Source organism: Electrophorus electricus, chromosome 13 (assembly GCF_013358815.1).
Source record: "Electrophorus electricus isolate fEleEle1 chromosome 13, fEleEle1.pri, whole genome shotgun sequence".
Lineage (NCBI taxonomy): Eukaryota > Metazoa > Chordata > Actinopteri > Gymnotiformes > Gymnotidae > Electrophorus > Electrophorus electricus.
In genome coordinates, this window is record NC_049547.1 from 15,035,756 (window position 1) to 15,059,600 (window position 23,845).

At 42.2% G+C, this 23,845-nt stretch overlaps 1 protein-coding gene across 3 annotated transcripts in view; it reads right to left on the reverse strand.

The window, feature by feature from the left end:
* LOC113572154 (AT-rich interactive domain-containing protein 1B) overlaps positions 1–23,845 on the reverse strand; it is a 177,918-nt gene that overhangs the window by 113,558 nt on the left and 40,515 nt on the right. For 2 of the 3 annotated variants that reach the window (XM_027001481.2, XM_027001480.2), the window contains exons 1-2: positions 21,526–22,921; positions 4,531–4,728 (exon numbers count right to left, since the gene is read on the reverse strand). In XM_027001481.2, coding sequence (XP_026857282.2) covers positions 4,531–4,728; positions 21,526–22,668 — 1,341 coding nt within the window. In that variant the 5' untranslated portion in view covers positions 22,669–22,921. Of the gene's footprint in view, positions 1–4,530; positions 4,729–21,525; positions 22,922–23,845 lie in introns of those variants that run through there. The other variant, XM_027001482.2, reaches the window with a different exon arrangement.

A 23,845-nucleotide genomic window follows, 5' to 3' on the forward strand; every position in this document is an offset into this window, starting at 1 on the left:
TAACACTGTATTTTCCTTCAGTTTTCTGCCAAAGTTAAACTGCAGCCAGTTCCCCAGCTATAAAGCCCTTAGTTTTGTTACATTCTGAAATCTGATGTAAACCAAGATACACTATTAGTGTATGAGCACAACACTTAGAATGCTACATCCAGAAATTTTCAGCAATTCTAGACCAAAGCATATGTAAGAGGTCAGCACTCAGTATACATCTAAATTACCTGTTTAGAGTCATGAACAGCATATTTCAATTGTTCAAGCAGTTCTTGTGCTGCATTTATGGAAGTTACATTTATGCAGTAGGAATGAGGACTCATATTGCAATTCAAACACCTTAACTTCTAATTTATGGTTTGAATTAGGGCAAGTAATAATACCCTACCAAAAAACAAGTACATGGGTTGTGAGAGTATAGTTTACAGCACTGTCAAATGACTTTTCATTCTTGGAAAGAAGTATTATGGCCTATCACATGTAATAACCCCTTTTTGCTGTACTTCACAGAGACTGCTATCTGTCGTCATGTATAAAGTATTATGTAAATAACCATACACACTTGAAGAGCAGCAACATTGGCATTTTAGTTCTGTTCATTTTTGGAGGCAATAACTGCCAGAGGATTATCTCTGCAAAAGCAAAGATAACTTTAAAACACCTCTTAAAGGTTCTCATTTTCTTCTTTAGACACTGAAAGGTCTGAACAGAGCAGCAGCACACATAAACCTGTATTTGACTACTCTAACATTCTGTGGGCATCTTAAGCTATTTGAGGAAAGACTAGCTAAAATGAAATCTCATTCTCATTTACAAACAGGCTAAGCGAAATTCAAATTAAAATAGGCTACATTATTAACAACACATTATGCGCAAAGCTAATAAAGTAACGAAAGACAAAGCTACAGAACTCATCACTTAGGTGGAAAAAACAGGCAACACCTCAGTCAGGGACCACAGAAATATGTAATTCCATCTGCATCTAATGAACGCATCACTTTTCTTTCCCCAAAGTTGATTGGCTTGGCCACCGAACAGTAAGGTAATAAAAGTTACAAATGAGAACAAACCATTAGAGCCATCGACACTCATTGGGTTCCCACTAATTAATTGATCCTGAAACTTCATCTCTTCTGGAGCAAGAGGTGCCGCAATTAATCAGGTGTGATTTCAAGTCTGCATTCTTTTCTTTTTTTTACATTTTTTTTTTTTATTCTCTCCTGCACTACGTGTGGCTCAGTGCATAACGTCTCGTGTTTTAATTGTTTGGAAATGCCCAGAGTCTTTGAGCCAGCCGTAAGCGGAGCAGCGTGCTTTGAAGTGCTCGCACATCTCCGGACACGGCTGAATAGGCTCGTGACCACCCTGCTTTGCTGTAGCGTAATTTATGGGTCCCTATAAGCCATCACTCATCCTGACCACCATACAGTACATTAACCCCAAAGACAAAGCCCCTGCTTCTAAGTGATTCAACAGGCCCGGTCTCCACCTTACCGGCACACAGACGCAGAGCAATCAAGACCATAAATTCTGCTTTTAATTCCAAATGGTCGGCCTAGTTCGGTGATGGGATTCCATTCGGGTAGGGGCCTCAAACTTTTTTTTTTTTGTCTTTCTTCTTTTTTTTTGTTTTACAAGAGGAGAGAACATGGTAACATTATGCTTCAAGGTCAAACCTGTGGAGGAGGAGGTGTGTGTTAACACAACCACAGGTTTCCTTTAGGTAAAAAGCCATCAGCGATGGCCTGAGCCCCCAGATTCAAAGAAAATAAAACCAAAATGACAAAGTCTGTTATTGTACAAGAACAGCAGAGGACAAGGCAGCATTTCCACTCCTGTATAATGGCTGGATTCTATTAGCTTAGGCGAATGGGTGAAAAAACAAGCAGCAACCAGTAATGGCTCTTCCTGGCTTGTTGACAAGACATTTTCCCTCTTTCATTTCGCAGGCAATCTCTCTCTTCCCTTCACATCAAACGCTAATGTTGCCTTCAAATTCTTTTTCCTCTCTGACTGCCAACGCTGACATCACAGGAAAATTGCACTGGAATTGGCAGGGGCCTTTTACTTTCATGTTCATTTCCACTTCCAAACAAAGAGGGGACCGACTCTCGTCGGCGGTCCCGAGCCCCTCATGCGAGTCCCCTTCTCCTGTTTGCTCTCCATTTTCTGCACATGGAACTACCTCTGGATCATTCTGACACACGCGAGACATTTATCGAATTCACTGCATCTTAAAATTTGTTCAAGGCCTAATGTTCTCTGCCCCAGATGAACGCATGGCCAATATTTGAATACTTCTCAGGGAACGGTGAAGATGGGGGGGGGGGGGGGGGGGGGTTCCGTCCTCGGCCCAATGCTGTAACTGACCGAATGTGATGTTTGCGTAGATGTCTCCTGCAGTCTACGCTAAAGCCTTGGCAGAAGGACAGCACTTCCCTGTGTAGCTATCTTTGGCAGTTTCATTCACAGGTGGCCTTAGGCGACGAGGACTCCCTGGGAGAGCGGGAGCCGTGTGAAAGCTGCCCTCAGCGTGCGGCCAATGCCTAGTGAAAGGGCTGACACATCTGTGGAAAGAGACGAACTCGGAGAGGGAAAAGGTGACAGCTCTCCCCTCGAAGCCCGAGCAAGCTCGTGGATGGCTTAGAGGAGAGCAAAAGAAATAAATGAATGAAAAATAGAGGTTCACGCTACAGGCGCTAAAAAGACCAACATGCACTACGAAATTATGAGCAAAAAATGCACGACATTGTAGCAAAGGAATTTGGGAAACATATTCACTTTAGCAGACCTGGTGACAGGATTTAAATTACTGTAAATACACAGCCTTCTAAGACATCGTGAGCTGTGATGTTTCCTCTCCACATAGAAACTTGTCCTCCAGCTACAAGCTACTCAAGCTAATTTCCAAAGCATGGCTATTCCAAATGTACTGTATAAATTATCACTTTGTAGGAGAAATTTGCATGCAGTTGCTGACTGGGAGACTTCATGCATGTCTTTTCTTAGCTCAGTTCTAAGGCCCAGGGCAGGCAGACAGTGGGCAGCAGATGACAGCAGCGGGGAACGCACTGGGGTCACCAGCAGACACCTGCGACAGTCGTGTCTCACAGGACCGCACTGCCCGGGCACACCAACTCATGCACGAGGCCCTGTGCCCAGGGCATTATGGGAAAGATGTGTGTCTCATTATGTTCCAGTTACATTATGTTGCTCAGTTCATCTTTGGAGAGGAGAGACAATACTTACATCTCCATTTTCCATAGTTATTGCAAATTATCCAAAAGAACAATTTTAATAAGAGATTATTATGGCTATAAACATATTGCTTTTAGTTATTTATATTTAACAATTACCCACTAGTGTTTGGCTTTTAATGTTAGTGTGCGTTAATCATAATTTATCTCCCTTGGCCACAGAATAACAACTAATCTGACTAATTACTTTGTGTGACTGCTTTGTGATTGTCGACCCAATAGTCTTCCTCCCCAAGTAAATAAAATGTGGGAAAGTGTGTTTAGTAAGTTTATTTTACCTCAGGACTCTCTAGAATTCAGTCCCCATACATTTGAATGGTACACACTGATGCCAAATGACAGCCTGAAGCTGTCTTCAGAAGATTAGAAAAGGAACTCTCCAACATAAAACTGCCAAGTCCTACAATCCAGTCAAATCCAGAATATCAGACTCCAGAGGTCCAACTTTATTCAGAGATTAAATGGTACAATGGTAATCCTCACAAGAGACTAAACACCAAACATTGATATGAGTAAGTAAACAATTGCATTGTTCCAAGAACCATGAGGGTCTCCAGACAAATTGCTGGATAAACCATAGCAACATGAATGCCGAGAGCTTGTTTCTTTTGCTGAATATGCATCTGGATTACTTTGTATCCCTTTCAACCAGGTTTCTCTTCTTTTGATTTAAAGATGCAGCTTTTACAAGACTTTTTTGTTTCATATTTTCCACTTTCTTCCATCATTGTGGGGATTACGGGAGGTCAGGCCGAGATCATGTGTGCCAACAGCCCTCCAGAGACAGTAAAACGAAGATGAACATCCCCTAGCTAAATATAGCAGTTTGGCAGGGAGACACTGAGTATGACTCAGAATAGCCCAGGCAGCTTCAGTAGAGCAGGCAGGCCAAACTGATCACAGCGGGCTAAAGGCACCCAGCTCAGTCTCATACAAAATCGATGAATTTTGCACTCCACAGAGAACTTCTTTTAGAATAGAATTTGAAATGCAAGATATAAAATGTTCTGTACCAGTCAATATGTCTCCGGAATACTTCCAATAAATCAAAGTATCAAAAAGAAAAAATGTCACAAAATGACGAAGACAATGGCGAAATGACACGTAGGATGTGGGAATTTCAGTAGGTGCAAATTCCTGTATGTCCATGTGGTCCTTTGGCATGTTGATGACCTCTGCTTTGCTCTGGTGATCATTTTAACTTGAAAACCAAAACAAAGCAGAAAAAAGTAAACCGGTAGTGAACTAACTAAAACATTTAACCTAACGTGAGCAAGCATACCTGTTGTTGGGGGTACGGCATCCCGCCCATGCCCATCTGGCCCCTCCCCTGCATTCCCATTGTGTATCTGTGTGGAGGAGGGGATCCATACGGCTGGCTGGGGTAGGGGACACCCTGCTGCTGCTGCTGGGAGTATGGACTGCCGCCCATCCCATACAGCTGGGAGCGCTTCATCGCCATGAAGTCCACTGAGCCTACCTGGAAAACACAAGACACGCCATTTACCGAGCCAGCCTCGGAGACCAAGTGACTCCATGCATTGCTTTCAGCAGAGAAAGAGAGAGAGAGAGAGAGAGAGAGAGAGAGAGGAGCAAGGAAAAATGTGAAAAGACACTTTCTGCCTGGGGCGGTTTATTCCTCACGAGTATTACATTTATTTTAGCCCCCCCTCCCCCCTCCCCCCATCCCCATCCCTTGGTGAGTCAACAGGAAAATTCCGGCATGTCAGGTTAACATTAATCCGTCACCCAAAACACGGAATCCACGACGGGGCAGATTATGTCAGGTCTGATGTCTCCTCTCCATCGTGCGGAATCGCAGATGATTTATGGCATTTGTTCCCACTGTCTTTTTCCGTCAGCCCGGTCTCTCTGCAGCTCCTCTCCTGCCTCCCTGAGCAATACCTGCACTCAATATGAGCCCCGCTGTGTGCAGGAGAATGGCACTTTTCAAAAGCAGCCAGGCCTAATCAAGAAACAATGCAGCGGAGATGCAGGGGAACAAACCCGCGGAATTGTGCATGGAAAACCAAGAGGAGAAAAAAAGTGACTTGATACAGCACTTTAAACCGTGCTTCCCTGGTGCTTTGCCAACTGTGATGCATAATGGAGCCAAATCTGAATAGGAAAACGACAGCTAACCTCTCCTCCGTCCCTTACACACAGGATTGTATCCTGGTGAGTTCAAACGCTTCTAGGTAAATTCACAGCGGTTAGTTGAGTGGCATCACAGTGTACAGGCTATTCTAAATCTGAAAACGCAGCAAGTTTGAACAGTATGGTCCTGCTCTCGAACACTTGTTATCCATCAACAGAATATGCCTGAAAGCTTAAAGGTTCCTTCATTCTGCAAAAAATCACATTGAACTGTTGAATTCCAAGCAGAGAAAATGAGGACTGGTTTTGCTGGGTCGTTAGCTACTGTATCTATGTTAAAAGTGACCCCTGTGTGTGCACACATCAACAACAGAGATTCAGTCAGTCAATCAGACAGAGAAAATGACACTCCTACACTGGGCTGCTCAGCATCTCGACAAAAAAGAAGGCACACATAGACAGTTTTTAGCACCTTTTAAACACAAAGAATCCTACATGAACCAAGTGATTCTCAAACTGTGAACTGAACTCACCACATAAATAAGTAATATAAAAATGAACATGGCTTATGAGGAGATGGCATGGAAACATTTCACAGCAATGAGAAGTGAAAGAGGGAAGGAAACTGGCAGTATGAACCACTGTATTTACAGTAAAGAGACTGTAAGCTGTTTCCCAACTCATGGTACAGCTGGTATAAGAACTGATCACAGTTAGGATACCCTGGAATGTTTGTAGGTGTTAATGGGCTGGCTGATTACTGTGAAACCCGTATGTGTATATAGACACATAGTGTTTACTTCTGTATTCACATATGTCATATTTAAACTACGCACCCTATGAAAATATATAAATAATAATAATTATATATATATATATATATAAAAATAATAATAATTATATATATATATATATATATATATATATATATATATATATATATATAATTATTATTATTTTTATTACTATTATATTATACAGTTGCTAAACCATCACTCACTCAGGTAATGTTAATTAGCTGGGTAAAATGATCCATTATCTAATGTTAATACATTTGTGTAGAACTCTATCACTTTTCCATTTTTTGTTATGTCATATTTCACATATCATGTAATGCCTGCAATCCTAGAACAAATATGTCAGTTAATTGTAAATAGAAACTGCTTTGTAAAGAATTCACGGGGGAATTGACAACATTGCCTTAGCCTGTTCTAAAGTGCTTTTCCAATAATGAACAATTACAAGGCATCGCCCAGTCAAGCCTGTAAATTCTGCTTTCAACAATCCATCCAGAGACCTGGCACCATCAATTAGTAGCGTATCGGTGGCTGAAGGGCAGTGTTTATGAATGAGGAAATGCAAGGAACTGTGCCATTTGTGATGTGGGCCACGGATGAGGTCTTTTTACGTGCCCCCCCCCCCCCCCCCCAACCTTCTCCCAAAGGGGAAAAAAAAGAAAAAAATGTGGAGTGCAACACAAGAAAATCTAGCTGTGTCACTGCCAAGATTGCAGAGTGACTCCGACCCCCCTGGGGAAACGCAAGCCCACTCAGACAGAGCCAGAGAGAGAGGCCCTGTTAGCCCGTGGTGCTTAGCTCTTTCAAACCGTCACGCCTGGTCCTTGTTCAAGCCACCGGCGCAACACGTAGGGTATCATTACAGGAGAATGGGGCACACGCGCTGGCAACATCAGTGGGTTTGCATTTGTGCGGCCAAAGCAACTGCGGCTATGTGATACTCAGTGCCGCCGCTGGCGAGAGGAGGTCAATTGAAGGGAAGCAGAGGCAGAACCAATCTCTCTATGTGAAGTGCAGAAAATCCAGGCCTAATCTAGCACCACTTCAGCACACCACCTTGCAGACCAGTGTAAACAGGGCCTGCAACAGGATTGAGCCAAAATGACTGCTGTTGGGGGGTATTTTACTACTAGAAAACAAAAAAGTAACTATAACTGCAGCTGTTCAATGTTATTACAGTAACTGCAATAAATAAAACAAGTAAAATTAACTCAAACTAAAACTTTAAAACAGCATTTAAATAGCTGTTTTCATGACTAACATAAAATGTTTTACACCTTACACATGATGTCAATGTGCAAAAACTATTATAGAAGAGGTAAATAAATCTTGAGCACCAAGTCATAGCTCAAAGATATGAATTCGCATGTTTTTAGCTGTCTGAATAAGAAAACCATCCACTTTGCGTTTTAATGTAGGTCTACATAAGGCAGTAATAAACCTGAAATTAAATTTATGAACTCACTCTGTTTTAAATTCCTGTGCGTATATTGCAAAATAAAGCTATTATACAACAAACTACAAAATTAGGTCACAAATATACTGCCAAATTTGATTAAATTGCTTCTCCAAGTTGTGCTGTCTCTGATTTTATGACTGCAAAATGTTTGAAATCCTTTCACAGTTGTTAATCAGCAAAGAAGAAAACACTAGCTGCAAAAATAAATAGATGACAAGACAGCATACTGCATATTGAGATCAAATGATTAAATGGTAATGTGAAAATGGATATTATCATAATTCCATTTGGAATGTGCAGAAATGCAGCTTGATTGTGTCTCAGCCTTCACTGAGTGTGTGGAAATGCGTATTCCAGACACTGAACCTACGTTATTTGTTTCGTAAGACTCAGAGAAAGCAAATGTAGCTCACTCTATTTAACACACACTCACAACGTGTGTGACCTCCTCGGAGTGGGTGCCTTTTTTAAGAGGAAGGGAGGAATTACTTCCCACATGTTGGTAAACACTGTTGTTTTAGACAGGCAGATGCATATTGTGTTAAATATCTGGGTGGATGGTAGAGTTGTTTAGCTAGAAAATAAAAATAAAAGTATGGTTAACAGGTCATTTAAGAGCGATAAATATTGGCTGTAAAGACTGGTTTAATTAATTGTCTCCACTGCTCAACTCAGCCAAAAAACGTGAAAACATGCAGCATTTACATAAGATAAAAGAACGTTCAAAAATTCTGAAACTGCACAATAAAAATTCTCTGATAAACATAACACAATGCACATTGCCAGGGGCTCTCTCAGAGTTGAGGAAAGCTACTGCCAGATGACTCCAGCTACGCCGTCGGAGTGCAGAAATGGTGATGTGGCATAATTTACAGACAATATCTGCACTGTGAAACAAGACAAGAAAATAGGACCCACTATTTCAAACGGAACGAGACCAGGTTGCAGCTCAGGGAGGTGATATGGCCTGGGTAGTAATCTCTTCAAATTCCACACTCCTGCTGAGTAAGATTAGAAAATTAATTTCATGGATGCAAAGGCAATATTGATGTCATCAAATGGAGAGGGATGGGAATTTGGACTCTTAGTCGTCAAAATTCAAATAATTGGACGAACACTTATATGGTGTGTCACAATAAAAAAGATCCATTACCGACAGTTCTTTTTTATAGTTTTGACAAAATGTCAAATAAGAAACAGTATGTCAGTGAGGCCAGAGAATCAGCTTATTGATACTCCAATTAGGTCCTGGCATTATATAACTATATAGATCATATTTAAGTTAACATTAATTAGCATAGATATAGACATCATATTTCCTGATTACCTATATAATGATTCTGATTACCTACATACTAAACTATATCACAGCATGTTTGCTATGACTCCTCAAATATGTTGTTCAGTATATAATGTAACTCATATAGATCTCCAACCCTTGTGTCTTTATCTCTGCATGTCATCTTTGTGTGTGTGTGTGTGTGTGTGTGTGTGTGTGTGTGTGTGTGTGTGTGTGTGTGTGTGTGTGTTTTACACGTTTCATGTATTTCATCAGTGAATTAAGTGTTGGGTGTGCCATGTTTAAAGTGCGTAAGAATTGTCTGTAACCTAGCAGTGTCATATTTGCTGTCAGCTGTCTCTCAGTAAATGTCAGTGCTCACCGGCATGAGCCAAACGAGACCTTGTGCGGGTAAATTGCCTTTCTGCAAAAAAAAGCTCCAGTCTTTGGTTGCCAAGGCAGTTGGGCTTGAAGGCCAGCCAGAGATGGGACGGCATGACATTATATAAGTGAGATAGAGAGAGCGGGAGCCACAGACAGAAGGAGGGCAGTTGTCACGCGGTAGTCCATCACGACATTGTATGCTGCAGCATGTGTATAATCGCTGTGCCTTTGTGCGCCGTAAGCAGGCAGGAGAATGGCGAGGACGCCCCCGATGGATGACCCCAGTGTTTACCCCACATCCCCTGTGTGTTCAGAAAAAAAGACGGTGCACTGTGAACCTTGCATAGCCTTCAAAGTGAGAAAGAGAGAGAGCGAGAGAGCGCGCGAGAGGATGCAACTCTATTGCAACTCTAATTTTTTTTCAGAATTTCAGCTAAAAGCTTTTTACTCAACCAGCAACAGAGGTGTGAGATAAAGCACACATGCGAAAGCAGGTCTGCACAAACTGAGTGCACAAGACAAACGACTGCACGAAGGGAAAATTAAATAAAAATGAGTTTGCAAACAAACCCTAAGGAGAGGCCAACTCTTGGCCTCGACAAAAGAACACTGAGTCAACAAAGTGCATTCTCTTCTGTAGTGAGCGCGTCTCACCGAGTCAGCGTGAACAGCAATTACTCAGCAGTTGGACCCATCGCCATGCTGCCAGATGTGCACATCAAGGCAAAGCTCTGCTGACCGTTTTCTGAAGCCGAGAACATGACAAAGGGTATGATGGTGAGCCACCCCCCCCCCCCCCCCACCCAAAGGACACGGCCGGCGTCTGCATGATGACAAATGAAAGCCTTTCGGTCTGTGGAAATTAGGCGGCGAAAGGAGCTCCTCTGGATCCCTTTTTATGGGAGGGCAGGCATGCTAAGAGAAGCACGCACTCAGGAACACGGGCATCACTTCAGGCTGTGGAACTCTGTGAGACAAGAAACAATAAGCATCGCACCAACTGGCTGTTTGGTAGCACTCTTTGGGAGGTGCTGAAAAAAATGTTTCTAATAAATTTACATTCGGTCCAACTTATGAGCAAATTGTCTTAGTTAATACACTAGCCACATTTGATTAATTTAACCAACCCAGTAGGTTAAATGAGGCCAAAGCGCCAAACACATATATGAAATAATATTGGCCACTCGCTGTTCAGGGGGAGAAATAAACAAATATTGGTTCTAATTAGAAGGGCACAACTGAAAATGCACAATTCTTCTGGACAGTACTGCAGGCATATCTGTTACCAGGCAGAACTCCATTAACTGTCAGCTCTCTGTGTGCCCATGGGACAAAGCCAAGCCACAAGAGTTCTCTGCCTGCTGTTCAACAATAAGAGGTATGCAGAATATTAGGGTAACATTAGGAGAACATTTTCAGCCACTGAGCTGCCAGCACCAGTCTAGTGTAGCGTAGCCACAACCTCGCCAGTGTCTACTCCGTTTTGCTGTCTATCAAGTGGGCAGCAACACAACAGATATTCTGACCTTCAATCTTTCCCTGGTTATTAGATACTCATTTAAAGTCACCTGAAACAATCCTGACCAAATTGATTTCATTATTGGACTCTGTGCCACAGCTCCCTGATTGCTCAGCGGGAAATTTAAAAAGTTAATTAGGAAAAAATTGATTTTCATTGTTTTTTCTCCTCTCACTAGGATTATATCCTTGGTGTTTCCTTCAGTGCATCATTGCTTAGGAGTCCTGTGGACACGATGGAAGCAGACTTGGACGGTCTCTCTGTGGGACAACGGTTCCTCCACTGATTCATGGACCGAGTTGATGAGACATGAGGGGGTGGCGGTCCACAGGAGCAATGAGCCAGGATTTCTGAACCCCAGGCAGCCAGAGGAAAGAACTCTTGGGGGCTGATTGGTCCCTTAATGTCTTCGCTCCCAACAGAATGGGCTCGTCGACCTGGGAGCGCCAAGGATATAGGCTGCTTTTGACCCCCGTGACCTCTCAAGGCTGGCCCGTAGCAGAATGTTGGGCCAAGTCCTTTTTCAATCTTTTAAGATCTCTGAATCAATCACAGTGCCAGATGTGAGCATGTGGGGTCAGTGCTAAGCAATCAGGTGGGCCTGGCCTCGAGGGTAATTCATGTCCACACTCTGACTTTGTCCACCTCACATCCCCATTGCTCTTCCTCTGTAGGCTCACTCAGTGCCACTCCCAATATGCAAGTGCAACAGCAACGGCTTGGAAGAGCTCTTAAGCGGCACTTTCCCGTGAAAATGGTCACCACCTTTGTTTAAAGTATAGCACGGTCATCATATTGAGTATATCCTGAAGTTGTGACAGCCTCAGAATTATGCAAGCTCCAGAGTACCAATTCTAACTTTGAACAGATATATATTTAAACATATAAATGTGGTGTTCAAATTAACCGAGGGTATCAGTGTAAAACTACATACAGCGATAGATCAATAAGCATGGAAATAAAGGCAGAAGAAAAAACACTCAGGCACATTTATTTTTAGACATTTTTATACTGTACCTATTTTGTAAATAATTTTCAAATTTGTTTATTCATTTGTTTCTATTTGTATTGTTATTTTGGTTCAACTGCATCCATCTGCTATTCAAACAAAAGACTCATGAATAAAAATAGCATGAAGATTAGTTATGAAAGTGAAATCATTTAGCTGAGGAATTGCTAGTGGTATCTGTAAAACCTTTTGCCAGGGCACATTTATGTTATGTAGTCTGTCTACAGCTTACCTACATCATTTTGCTAGCTAACACTTGGCTTTTAAGGTCTAAACCAGAGCTTTATTTTACAATCTTATCCCACAACTTATTTCCAACTTCATAGCTATACACACAACAAATTTTGTACTCAATATACAACATTGCCCAGGGGTATATTTTTCTATCTCTTTTTGCAGTTCAATCTACTGAGCATCAACCTGTACCTGTGAAGGACCCGACTGCTGGCAGCCAGTTTTCCGCTGCTTTCATGCAGCCAGCCATTGCTTTCCAAGCGCATTCAGCACGGCAACAAACCTATCATGTAATCACCAGAGGCCAAGGCTGACTGGGGCTGAAAAATATTAGCAAAGGCACTTGACAAGCAGAGCAGTTTCTGCAGGAGGACAATGGTCCAACTCCACCATCAGAAAGGGCTTCGGTACTCCAAATATAGAGCATCTGTTAGCCTTGCCCAAGTCCATGACATCCTGATCTGAAGAACCATTACCTGACTTCAAACCACAAAGACTTTTTTTTCACAAGGCTTCTCCAGGAGTCACGTGGGAGGCACGGTTTTATGGAGGGTGCATTTCTGTGAAGCTTTGATCCAGAGATCCTTCTTAGTGGAGAAGCTTTAGCCTGACTCATCTGGCGAGCAGCACGCTTTAAGTGAAATCATATTGCACTGGCCAAAACACAGACACTTTCCGCAGCCAGGACTGGGGTTTCTCCAGGAAGCACGTTTCAGCAGTTTGGACAAGACAATGCAAAGGTCGAAGGCAGGTGAATAAGCAACGCAACTCAATTTTGTTACTGTTATCTGAAATCACAGAAAAGGCATAGATTAAGATAGTATGCACCCAGAACCCCTTACGTTTTGCTCATTATGCTTAGATACATTAGCTTACCATAATCAGCAAGAATGCATTGGAAAACAGCTAGTGCTTCTGGAAAATGGAGGGAAAAAGAGTTGAATGTGTCAATATCCAAACATATAATTTCTTGTGTTATAATTCTATTCATTGATTTTATTTCTTCTAAAGTGCTATACTGTCAGTAACAAATCGGGAGATTTTTGTCATGTTTATACAGTCTACATTTTATAACTACTTTTTAAACTAGAACACACAATCAAACATTTTTATGGCCAGCAGATGAATACAGTACAATATGTTCAATATTACGTACAGTAAAGTTTATATTTATTTTCAAAAATAAGGAGTCATTAGAAAAGTACTGTAAGATTTAGCTTTTCATCTATGGTACAATTCTAGGTTTTGAGGGGAAAAATACACATTCTACAGAATCTTAATTCTGATCTTGAAAAGATATTGAATCACTTATAAAAGAACAACTAAATCAATTCAAACTAAACCTATTACATATGTATAAGAAATAAGCTAAAAACATGATGCTAAGTAAATTACCCCGCTGTTGAATGCAGTGTATGTTCCTACTTTTGTTCCTGCCTCTCCACGATGCTAAGAACTAAGAAAGACATCGCCTTCTTCAATCTGCACCCACAGAAACAAACAAACAAACAAAAAATGCTACTGATGAATTTATCTGCCTCTGGATAAATAAAAACAAGGGTTTTGATGCCAAAATAGGAATGTCATCCATTCAAGAGGCTCCACAGTATGCAGTTCCACAGTTCTAAAAACATCTACAGAGCCCTACTGACTCATCCACAGAAAGTGTGCAGAACAGACAGAAATGCAAAACTCTTTTCTCACATAGCCTCATAGATTTCATGCTTCTGAAATTATTCATATTGTATGCAGGATTTATGTGTTTCATTCTGTTTACTTTGTTCCTCAACACGCCGCATGTTTGTTTACAAGACAAAAAGGCCATATTGACAGAATTACCTACTCACAGGCACATCAGATCCTATCTCAGTGTTCACAACACATCATTTAAATTCAAAGAAGAAAAATGAATTATAGATGGTCCTTTTTCCCTTCCACTATACATATCATTAGCTTCCTCTTGCAGATGCCAATAACCACAACGCTCAGAGCCAGAATGAGAGCAGACTCATAGTAAAGCAGGACATGTCCTCTTTTCAGACCTAATTTAGGATTCAATTACAATACTCTTTAAAACCACCGACTTCTCAATTAATTATTTTAAGATTAGCCTGACAGTAATGGCCCTCCCAGCATCACAGTGCAGGAGCCATCCTGCTGGCCCCCGACAGGGTACGTGCTCTCGAGGAAACACAAATAAATCAGTTCCCCTCTTTTACCTCCTGCACATTCCAGGTTTTCTCTCTGTTTTTATAAAATAAAAAATAAAATAAAAAAACACTGTTGTTTTATTCCACTTTTTCCTGGCGTCTGCTCTCCTCAGTGCGCAATTGATATTCACTCGCAGTGGCAGGCCGTGCTTTTACGAGGCACCGGGGCTGGCCGTCCTCCGCTCCACGGAAACGCTGACGGATAGCTCCGTCGCCACCGCTTCTGGGCGCAAGCAGCAAAAATAAATAAATAAATAAATGAATGAATGAATATATATATATATATATATATATATATATATATATATATATATAAAAACACGTCCTCGACCACTTTGATTGGAAGCCAAGCGAAGCATTTCTCTTCCCTGCAAAACCGCCTCCCTCCGCTACACACCCCCGACCTACTTGCTATCTTCACCGCCCGCGCGACGGGAAATGAATGGCTCTCCCCTCCGGCGGCAGCCAGCCCCTATTCTGTTTATTTAAATATTTGATATGTAAGCAGTCATAAAATAAGTGTCATAACATGCGGAGTGTGACACGCGCGCGGGAAGGCCGTTATGCCTAATGGCTTCCGATGCGCGCAGGGCCCATAGTTTAGCCCAGTGGGGGCACGTGACATGGTGAGAAAAGGAGCCGGTGCGAATAGATAGGGGTGCGCATAGGCAACATGCAGGAATAATCCAACACTCCTACATACTCATCACCACGCCTAAACCACACTTGGACCTAATAATGGAAATGTATGTGCTCTGGACCGGTCTTGTGAGAAAAATATTAATATGTAAAAGGAAACAGAACTTTTGCGTTGGCAGCTAGCCAGCAAGGTTGTCAAACAGCTAAACAAAAGAAACCTTGGTCCTCCTTTGAACAACAAGCAGTAGTGAACAAAGCTAATTTTTTCTTGGCTGCAAGGCCTACCTAGATAAGGAAGGTATTTCCCTAAAAAAAGAAGTTTAAAAACTGTCGTAAATGATGATGATCCACCCTAAATAATCATTAAACTGACCAAAATATTGTGATAATGTAATATCAATATATACAAAAGGTTGCAATAATAATACATAGGAAATCCTGCCATCAAAAGCATTATAAACAAAGTACATACCTGTGTTTGAATGCACATACTGCTACAGAATATATAGTAGGTTTGGCAGGTTTTTTCCCACATGCTTTATACTGTCTTAATTAAGATTAACATTACATCACTGTAACAGGAGTAAATCTATCAAGGATTTAAGCCATGGTACACTATCATGCTGCCATTATTTTAACATTCACCCTCACCCAATGGCTAGAGAACAAGTAAGCATGTCAAATTTGGAGGCGGAGGGGGGGTGGGTGGTTACTCCGAGCAACAGCTCTTATGTTTCGTCCCCTAACAAGCACGCCCATGCTGGTACCATGCCGACAAGGTGAAAGGTCAATGAGTTGAACCCTTGACTTGCAAACCCATGTCACCTTCCAAACCAAACCCCTTCCCAGAGCTCTTCTCTGCTTCAACTCCTCTGACCCCCACAGCTCTTAATTACCACTAATTGGACTGAATCACTTTTGCTCTTCCACTGACATAATGAAACAATTCATCATTAATGCTTAATGACTTGAATGATGGTGCTCTGGTGATAAGGCTGAGGGAAGGTCAGTGAAAAGGACAATGCCAACAAGGACCAGGAGCTGATGACATTTAGCAGGAAACAGGAATATTTGCAACGGGAGGGAGTTAAAAACGACTTAATTGGAGTCCTCGTCTTCCCCGCTGCATCATGGGCCACGGCGGCATGGTCGTGGGGTCTCGCGTACGGCGGGCTGGGCTGCCCCATCTGAAGGGTCCCACCGTCGTGAACGTTCAAGATGATTAGCATTGTGCACAGGTGGCACTACCGAATGTGCAGCAATGCACGGAATGGAATTAATTACGGGACCAAACCGTACAACTTAATCACACAACACAGAGCTGAGTGTGCAAGATCTCTGACTAAAAGCAACTAGATGGAGAGGGAGGGTGGGGTGAGCGGTGGGGGGGAGGAAGATGGAGCGAGGGGGAGGGACAAAGAAAGAAATATATGATGCTCAGACAGCAGAGGACTGTAATGCATTGTGCTTGGCGTGAAAAGCTTTTCTCCAGGAGTCATCTTAATTTAGCTAAAAGCTCAGAAGTGTATGGGTGTCATCTCTCCAACACATCAATTTTGGCTTAAAATGGAGACGCAGCAGCACCTCAGAAACAGGCACAAATTTCCACTGGGAGACAAAGCATTCAGCTACCCAAACTATTGATTATGGAAATGTGATCTACAAAAGTATAAACAGAGAAGCCTTTGACATACAGTTGACATTATAGTAACCTTTGCGTGTTTATCCTACAATGCAAATGGATGTTCATCAAAAGACCAAGCAGACGTCCTTCGCCTGATCAAACAAAAAGGGGTAGCTAATTCTCTATTTAATCCGACAGATGCTAAATAGATTAATGGCTATACATGAGTGCTTCTATTGTACTGATTGAACACCTAGTTTTATTTTATAGTAAATGACACAAGCTTATCTTTTTGCTTTTGTTGAGGTAGCAGCTGGACAAGTATCATAGCCATAAGTTATAAATATACCCGACATCTATGGATTAGTACATTTATTGATTATAGGCACAACTGCCTTAGTGCATAAAACACAGGAAATGTCTAATACAGTCTGGAAGCTGACATCTTGGCACCAGGAGCAACAATCACTCTGTAGCACATTAATTAGGTCAGTGAAATGAGCCACATAACTTATCAGGGTGCATGTAATAATTCAATAAACAGTGCAGTCTTTCATCCATGGGCTTTGGAGAAGGAATGTTTCTGTGCTGAGTCTTCTACTTGATCTAGACAGTCAGGGAACTGTGTAGTTATGCTGAAAATGACAGGTCCTGCTCGCTACCAGTCCCATTCTCACACACCACCTTCATACATGGCCAGACACTCTAATCGAAGCCTGTCAATTTAAAATGATACCATCTTAAACCTGGACAAACACAAACCTTTGTTTGGCCAAAGCAGGCAATAAAAGATGTGAGAAAGGAAGGTTATGCACAGACACCTCTGGTGCGAAATATTATACCACATAACCTGAAACAAGGAAGAGTAAGGCATTCTATCCACAGCACGCTGCTTAAAAAAGCACCAGATGTTCACCCACAAACCTACTGGGCTTCTAAACATATAGCTCTCTCCTTGGCTGCCCGCTGTACAGTGTCCTCCCTCTGGACTATGTACGTGCTACTCCTGGCTCTGCCTCTCCTCTCCTCTCCTTGGAAGACGTAAAGGTTTTAGGAACCCCCAGGGGGAAGGGCCAAAGTGGCATAGAGTGAAAAAATATCTACCCCCCCCCCCACCCCCCCAGCCCCTTCAGGGAAGGGAGCAGGCACTCTTCCATTCAAGAGCAGCACGTGGCTAATTTACATGTGTGAAGGTCACGGAGCCTCTTACGGAGGTGAGGCTACAGGGCTGGCTTACTGCCCAACGAATGGGACTGACTGACATGAAGCAAAATCAGACCCAGAGAGAAGGAGACACAGACACACACACACTCACATACACAGAGAGAGAGAGAGAGAGGGGGGGGGGGGAAGCAAGAGACAGGGGAGATAGGTACAAGAAGAGAGAGAAAGACAGAGAGAGAGAAAGGCAGATAGCGAAAGGGGAGGGCAAGAGGCTGAAGTCACTCAGCTGATTTATTGGAAACTCCACTTACTGCACCCATTACATTGAAACACGTAATGGTGTAGGCAATTTTCAGATGTGCAGGAATTCAGTTTGTTATGGGAGGAAAATCACAATAATGTAGATTGCCTGGGCTCCTCCAGGAAGACTACCCTCTAGAGTTCAAATGTGAGCCACTTCTCCCCCATTACTTTTTACCATCGGCTCCCCAAAATCTGCACTCGGTGGCTCCTCTTCACACCCCTGTGGAGCGCAATAACCAGCGAGAGACAGTGCTGCCAGTACAGATGAGAGCTCCACCAACCACCCCCACCACGCGACTTCCCCCAACACACACACACAGATTTCTGCATGGGTGTGTGTGCGTGTCTCTGTGTCAATGCATCCCAAAGTCAGTTTTTCAGAAGACCGTCAAGCGCTCCAGTACATTTGTGCCTACCTGCCAAGAAACTGTTACAACATGCATGCCACCACAGACCTTGAAAAGAAATCACAACTTGATTTAGAATGGTGGATGATTCAAAGCAAAAGGGAGAGTATGTCTGGGTGGTCCCGTGGAAATCCAATACTGAGTTATCTATTACACCCAGTTTCAGCATTATGTAAGTGATTTGTGTTAGAATATTCTCATAGCACGTGCATCCCTTCATGTGCAACTTATTGACTGTTCTCCCTTGTTGCTTTTAAAAAGTGCATTACCAGCTCTTACTGTTATAAGTATTTTTGATCAGGGTATGTTAAAATGTGGCTATTTGTTCTGTAACACCAACACGAACATGACAGAAAATGGTGGGACCATAATGAAAACAGGAGTTCACTCATTACAGCGCGAAGCCTGTAATAGAAACTGGCAACCTAAAACCATGTAAAAATAATGAGCCATGTAGAATCTCTGCAGAATGGATAGTGCTTACATTTTACTCTGCTACCTAAGGTAGCACACTGCTATTCTTACAGAGCTCCTAAAGAAAATATGAGCAACAGGTCTAGAGAACTTCAATAATTTCAGTCACTGTCTCCAGGACCATATGGCACACATTCACTATATTATATGCCTGGTTAAGCTCATTCATTGCACCCAATTTTAAATTGTGTCAAAAGAACAGCAAACTGCTACTAATCTATAATTATTTGTTTTTAATTTCAATATCATTACCAATCCTTTAATATGGTTACTCTCTGTAAATGTTCTACCAACTATGTAGATCAATGTAAGAAATCAGCATTTGAAAACTTTATCCCCATTTAACAGCAAAATGCTGACACATCCTGCAGTACCTTTCCCAGATCAGCCACTGGGACTCAAAGCACACGGCACAAGATGGAAAGGTTCCATTCACCCCTATTAAATACAGACTCCTGTATGAATGCTGACAAGCAATATGGGTTCACCCAAAACTTTCTACATTGTGAACAGCTATGTTTAAATTGATCGTGCCTCAAGCTGTGCTTTCAGATGACAACACAAACGTTTATTGAGGAGGTGAGTGCGTGACATGTTAAACCAATTGATGGAAACTAGAATTATCAACAATAAAAAACAAATTGGTTTCACAGTATTCTCTATGGAGATAGTGTGGCCAAGCATTCAGTAACCTATTCAGGAGGTGCATAAATGATTTGAAAATGTAGGTTAACATCCATTTCAGTACAAAATCAGCTAATGTGTGCTCTTCTTTCTGCTGTCAGAATTAGCTTCTGACCCTATAATACTTTCCACTGAACTAAAACAAAAATCTGCAATCTTCAATTATTTTATTAGTGGGATAATTTTACATATTGTGCACATATTCACAGCTGAATTATGATGGCAAATTGGAATTAATTGGCATTTCAACAAAACCACGGGCAGTCCCGGGACAAACCATCTGCCAATTATGTTCCTGCATGTTGCATTTCATCCTGGAAGATATAAACATGGCCAGGCTCTTATCAGTAGCAACAGAGAAAATTCAAATTTCACTCAGACCATCCTAATCAGAATGGCTAGAGTCAGCAATATAAACAAACTCAAAAAACAAAGCGTGGGTGCTGTCACAGGTCCACTGCACTGCCTGGAAGCAGAGCTCTTACAGCAGCTGCCAACGATGGCTGACCATGGACAGCTCTGTGAGAAACACTCGAATGTGTGTGAAATCATGGTTATTATGTTTATATGTCGACAATTATAATGGCGGGGACCACAGTCTAGCCTAGTGATGGGGGACACTTTGGAAACAGAGTTCATCCTGAATATCTTGTTGAGGCAATTGTGTCTACTGCAACTTTTAAATAATGGTGACCAAAAGAAGAAAAGAAGAAGAAAGGGATGAAAAAGTCTAAAGTAAAGGATGCAAAGTAGAGTCCATGAAGCGTAACACACAGAAGAAAAAAATCGAACTTCCACCTAATATGTTAATAATAAAAAAGGAGTCAATTATGTAACAAGCACATACACAAATAAAATCAAGCCTAAAAAAAAAAAAAACCTAATACACTAATAACATATTAATAATATAACACTGAGCAATAATAACAAATGCAAAATAAAGTGTAAACTAATTAAACAATACAGAATGGAATCACAACTGGAATCAGTTACTGCGTTTTGAAACCGGGAGCTAAACCTAACTGAACAATAAATACTGTTCTGAAGTGAAAATCTGTTTAAATATATTTGTATAATGAAAACAGAACTCATTTTACTGCAGAAACAGCGTTATTGTAAGTGCGTCGGTGGAGTACAGCAGCCTCCTGAAAGGGGCACTGTTTCTATTTACATGTGGGCCCCGTGGACACAGCGAGCCAATCAGACGACAGCGTTGACGTGCGGCGGTCCGCAGAGCGCCCATGCCACTTTACCTCCACCGTTCAAACTCCAGCCCCGGGGCACGGAGCGCGCGTAATCTATGACAGCCACCGGAGAAGGTGGACAAAAGTCTATGCTTTCGTCATGTCAGCTGTAATATAATAACTAGTTTTTCCAGCGACTTAAAAAAAAACAAAAAACAAAAACATACTTGACTGTTTGACTACTTAATACATCTATCGTGTAAAACATAAACAAGTGAAAGTTCCCTTCCCTTCCCTGACATTTTGTCGGAATTCACACCGGCAAAGAAGAACTATGATGGGCCTCTGACGAAAGATGATAGATTGGAAGAAAGCTTTGGTAAGCAGGCGAGGCCTGCTGGTAGGTATATGGCCCATACAAATGCCTATCATACGGTTTTTATCACATAAACACGCTGTCGGGGTGATTATTGATTTTTCTTCGCCCAAACAACAAAGTCTATAAAACGCATTTTATTGGCGATATTTAATGTCCATATCGTCACAGGTACAGACAGGTAATTTTCGAGGTTTAGCGTGGTTAGAAAACAAAAATTCCACACCAGCCTATTCAGTTCACAGCCACAATGCGAGAGAAAGATCCTACCAAGCCATTCCACACAACAATCACATAGAAAAATGACCCGTTAACAGAATATCGTGGAAATGACGTGTACATATAGTCATTTGATGGCACCCCGGTCTTTGAATATGCCCGACTCCGTGTTTGGGTTGTTATGCATTCGTGGCAAAGTTTTATGAAATAGTTACCTGGTTTCGGCTCATACTTTGCACACTGTTCCCAGAACTCACTCCAGGATGACTTCTTTGGCATCCCCATCCAGGCGCCGTAGAGCCGTACTGAGAACTTATATCTTTACTATTGTAGTCATAATATCCGCTGCTGTAGCCGCGCATCATTGGGCTCGGAGACGTAAGCAGCTGGTTTAGCGTCGGTGTTGCGCCCGAAGGATGTTGGTTTTGTCCTGGAAATCTCTGAAAGCCCCCAACATTGCTGCCAGATGAAGACATTGCAGATTTGGCGTGATTGGAGGCTGAGCTGCCGCTTTGGCGCGATGCGCCCATCATGGCATATCCCGCGCCACCGTAGCCGTGACGGTAGCCCGGATAGTGGTTATACTGGCTGTTATGGTACGCATCGTGCGTGTTTGTTGCAGGTTCCACATTATTAGAAGGAGTAGAGTACATCAAACCCGTTCCAAAGCTTTGTTGTCCGCCATGTTGATCAAAGCAAGGGCCTATTCTTGAATTTCCAAAATAATTATTGAAGTCAGACATTGAGCCTTTGCCTCCTGCGTTCTGGGAATGGCTATTATTCGTTTGTCCTAAGTTGCCTTGTTCGTACCTGCTGCCCATCGGCTCCCCGGGTTTGCAAGGGTGATCATCACCACTTTTACTCAAAATTTGTTGTTCAGAGTGGCTTCCTAAAACATTTTCCTTCCCTCCGCGTTGATTGTCCGACTCTCCTTGTGACGATCCTTGGCTATTGTGATTACTTTGTATTTGACGCTGATTATGCTGCTGAAATTGGCTAAATTGTAGCGGTGCCGACTGGTGAGACGTATGAAGCTCTCCACCAGTATTTTTCAGTTTAAGATTGGCCACTAAACCCGTTTCCATTGTGGGAGAGGTCGACGACAATGAAGAGGATACCGAAGTTGTCATATTTCCACGTTGCTGCTGGGAACTGTTCGCAGACGCGCAAGTTCGTTGAGACAAGCTCAGTTCATCAGGACGAGTGTGATCTACATTATTCGTGTTCCTCACGTCTCCTCCACCTAGAGCCGTTACTCCTCCCTTTTTCCCCGAGTTTAGATCTTGTCCCAAAGCTCCTGATAAATTATTGTTCTTCGTGCTGGATGCAGCCGGGGCTGGTGCCACTTGCGCGGCCATGATCACTCCAACATCTCGGGCACTGGCTCAGTTGCGCACGCAAAGAAAAATAAGGGAAAACGTGACAAAAAATATTGCCAAATGAAGAAACCGTGAAATCAAATCGTTTTCCCCCCTTGTATCCAATGGCAAAATGTCTCGCTTCCAGTTGCTGCCGAGGCGATATCAGCGTTGCTTCATGCTGAAAGTTTTGGTTCAGGCTTAAATGAAACTTTTTTCCGTTTCTAACCCGGATATGGGTAACGCACGTCTGCCGAAGCCTCTCTGGCTCAGCATGGCAGGAGACCGTGCTCCGACAGCTATTATCCACCTCTCTGCCGTCTGGCATCTATAAAACCCGGCCTGGACTTCTAAAAGGATTTAATGGTGAACCATCGTGTATAGGTGAGATCTGTCAAAAATGACAGCTGAGTCGGACTGGCAAACAGGTGCGTCTATTGATGCGTTCCTATAAATATCACAAAACGTATTAACCTAAGATTTGCTCGAACCATTTTGTATTGCTGTAAGTAGGCAACTCTTTGTTAATACAAAAATAATTAAAGTGGTTATAATCTCTACTTGCTTGATAAGATGAGATTTGGTTTCGTTACCAAGATCTGGGCCGAACTGATTATTTTTCAGGCCGATTTTGATGCGTCCAGTTAAATGTGTCCGCTCGCAACAGAAGTGGAACTGAAAGATCCACGTCTGGTTTTGCAGCTTTTCGCCATCGCTTACGACTCAGTCCTGTTTATGCAGCGCTGTGAACGCTCAAATCACACGCAATCACAGGATCTGCGTGTTATTATTATGTATCCCCTTCGAATAAGTAACGAGGTATTTTTAAACAGCTTTCGCGTCTGCTTCATGTTTAGTTAACAACGTCGTCCATGTTTGTTTAAATTGTTTGAATCTGTCTCCGTTGTGCACTAGCCCCTTAGATTTACAGTTAAAAAATACAGAGGAAGAGGAATACGGAGGAAGACACTGCCCTTCTCATCAATATATGACCGTTAAATGTACTGCCTATATTCATTTGTTACAATGGCAATACTCTATATATACTGTTTCCGTATTTTAAGTCGTTGGTTTGAATATGATGCCTGATCGTTGCTTACAGAAGTATGCTGTGGTTCAGTACACTCACTTTATCATGTAGAATATTTAGTGCGTAACTGAGTATTTTCTTCCCACT